General features: G+C 37.4%; 1 protein-coding gene across 1 annotated transcript in view; it reads left to right on the forward strand.

The window, feature by feature from the left end:
- Positions 1 to 2271, forward strand: part of FASTKD1 (FAST kinase domains 1) — a 70150-nt gene that overhangs the window by 2166 nt on the left and 65713 nt on the right. Inside the window, 1 exon segment of the mRNA XM_042469344.1 lies at positions 1413 to 1893. Coding sequence (XP_042325278.1) covers positions 1559 to 1893 — 335 coding nt within the window. The 5' untranslated portion in view covers positions 1413 to 1558.

The raw sequence follows: 2271 nt of genomic DNA on the forward strand, positions 1-2271 counted from the left end.
ACTTCCTTTGATCTAGACATTATACTTTTATTGATCCAGCCTAAAATGGCATTGGCCTTTTTAGCTGCTGCATCACACTATTGACTCAGGTTCAACTTGTGGTCTACTTGGACTCCTAGTTCCCTTTCACATGTAGGCCTGATACAGACAGGCCAAAATAAAGCTGCTTCTGGTCTCTTTGGAGGTATGCTGTTTAAGTGATGCATGGGTCCTAAGAGTCCAGAAGCTGCGCCAGAGCTGCGCTCCAGAGCTTAGGATTGGATTGTGGCTTTGGCGCGACTTCCAGACTCTTAGGACCCATGCATCATTTAAACAGCATACCTCCAAAGAGACCCGAAGCAGCTTTATTTTGGCCTGTCTGTATTGGTCCGTAGTCTTGTTCAGCCAGGTGTCTTCCATCCTATATCTGTGCATTTTATTTTTCTGCCCTAAGTGCAGTACCTTACATTTCTCCGTGTTGAATTTCATTTTGTTAGCTTTGGCCCAGCTTGCTAGTCTCTTCAGGTCACTTTGAATTTTGATCCTATCCCCTGGGGTATTAGCTACTCCTCCTAATTTGGTGTCATCTGCAAATTTGATAAGTATGCCCCCAATACTGTCCTCCAAGTAATTGATAAAGATGTCAAAGAGCACACTTTTTCTTTTTTATTCCATTATAACAATCATTCATTACTAGTTTTGTTCCCATTCTAAATGATAACATTCTTGGCCAAAGTGACCAGGTGCAATAGTAGGTTTTTAAAACCATTGTATAAAAGAGATTATTTTTTTAAAAAAAAACCACGTTCATGTTGTCATGTCAAAAAGGCAAGAAAAGCCTCACCTGCTAAGTCTAAGCCTCTGAGATTTGGAATGACAAATAATTTTGCACTAGAAATGATGGGTTTGATCAAGACTGCAAATCAAAGGGCATCTTAGCAGTAGCAGCTAACCATGGCAGCTTGGCTTTATACTGTGCTAAGTAGTCTCTAAGCGGTTTATAACTGTAAGCTAATTGCCCCCAGCAAGCTGGGTACTCATTTTAATGACCTCAGAAGGATGCAAGACTGTTCATAGAAGGAATTAGAAGGAGGAGGGATAGTGACAGTGAAAACAAGCCTGCATTTGTGTGGGTCCAAACATCAGAAGTTGTGATTTATCTAAAATGGAAGTGAAAGTTTCCAAATTCCACCTCTGTATAGGAAAAACAGGAGGGTTAAGCATGAGTAAACCAGAGGCTTACTACAGCTTGGTGTCAAATGTGTCAAATCATGGTTTAGTGTTAATTTGTTCATTGGAAGAAAACTATTTTGTTTGGGACTGTAGTGTATTGCAGCCACATTTTTGCAATCTTATTTGGGATGTTCGTTGAACTATTTTAAACTGATACTGCTACAGATATTCCAAAATTCTTTTATGTTTGTCCCATGCAGTAACTTCAAAGAATACAGGAAAAGTGAGATGCATACTGTCTAAATGCTAATACTGGTTGCTAGTGTGTGTTTGCTGATGAATGAAAATGAAGAAAGAAAATCTCATTCTGAGCACAATTAAAAGAAATCTATAAAAGTGAGAAAGGATGCTTCACTTAAAACGTTTTTACCCATTTGGACTGAGGCATTGCTGTTGTCGAACTTGGAGTAGTGACCCTTTGTTGAGCCAGCTGAATAACTGCACAAATGAAGACCAAGTCTTTGATCTTGTTGGAAAGAACAAAACAAAACTTTCTGAAAAACATGTGGGAAGTGCAATTAACATACTTTGGCATTTTCAAAAGTGGAAACCTGAGCTCCTGAGGAATACTGATTACATAAAAAGCCACTCCCAGTTTCTTACTCTTCGCATTTTAGCAGAGAACAAGATTGCATATATGGATAATGAAACACTAGTGGACATGCTCTACCATATACTCAGGTAAAAGCAATACGAGGTTTTAAATGCATGGGAATATGTTTATTAATCTGTGATTTTTTAAAAAAGAATTTCCCCCTCTTTTGTTCCTCTTTGATTGAAATTGAGTATTTGAAATGGGCCATCATTTTTGATGCACAGACAGCTTGCTGAGCAAGTAAGAACATGTGTCTGTGGAACAGTTTATTTATTTTATTTTTTTAATTAAAATTTATTAATACATTCTAAAACAAAACATGACAGCAAACAGTACACCAAAACAACAATTACAGGCAATAACCCAGATATGGCCCTGGAAATTATAGATAAAATAAATAAACTGTTCCACAGTTTATTTATTTTATTCAGGGATCCTGAAAGACATGTTTCCATAAAAATTTA

This window comes from Sceloporus undulatus, chromosome 1 (genome assembly GCF_019175285.1).
Source record: "Sceloporus undulatus isolate JIND9_A2432 ecotype Alabama chromosome 1, SceUnd_v1.1, whole genome shotgun sequence".
In the NCBI taxonomy this organism is placed as follows: domain Eukaryota; kingdom Metazoa; phylum Chordata; class Lepidosauria; order Squamata; family Phrynosomatidae; genus Sceloporus; species Sceloporus undulatus.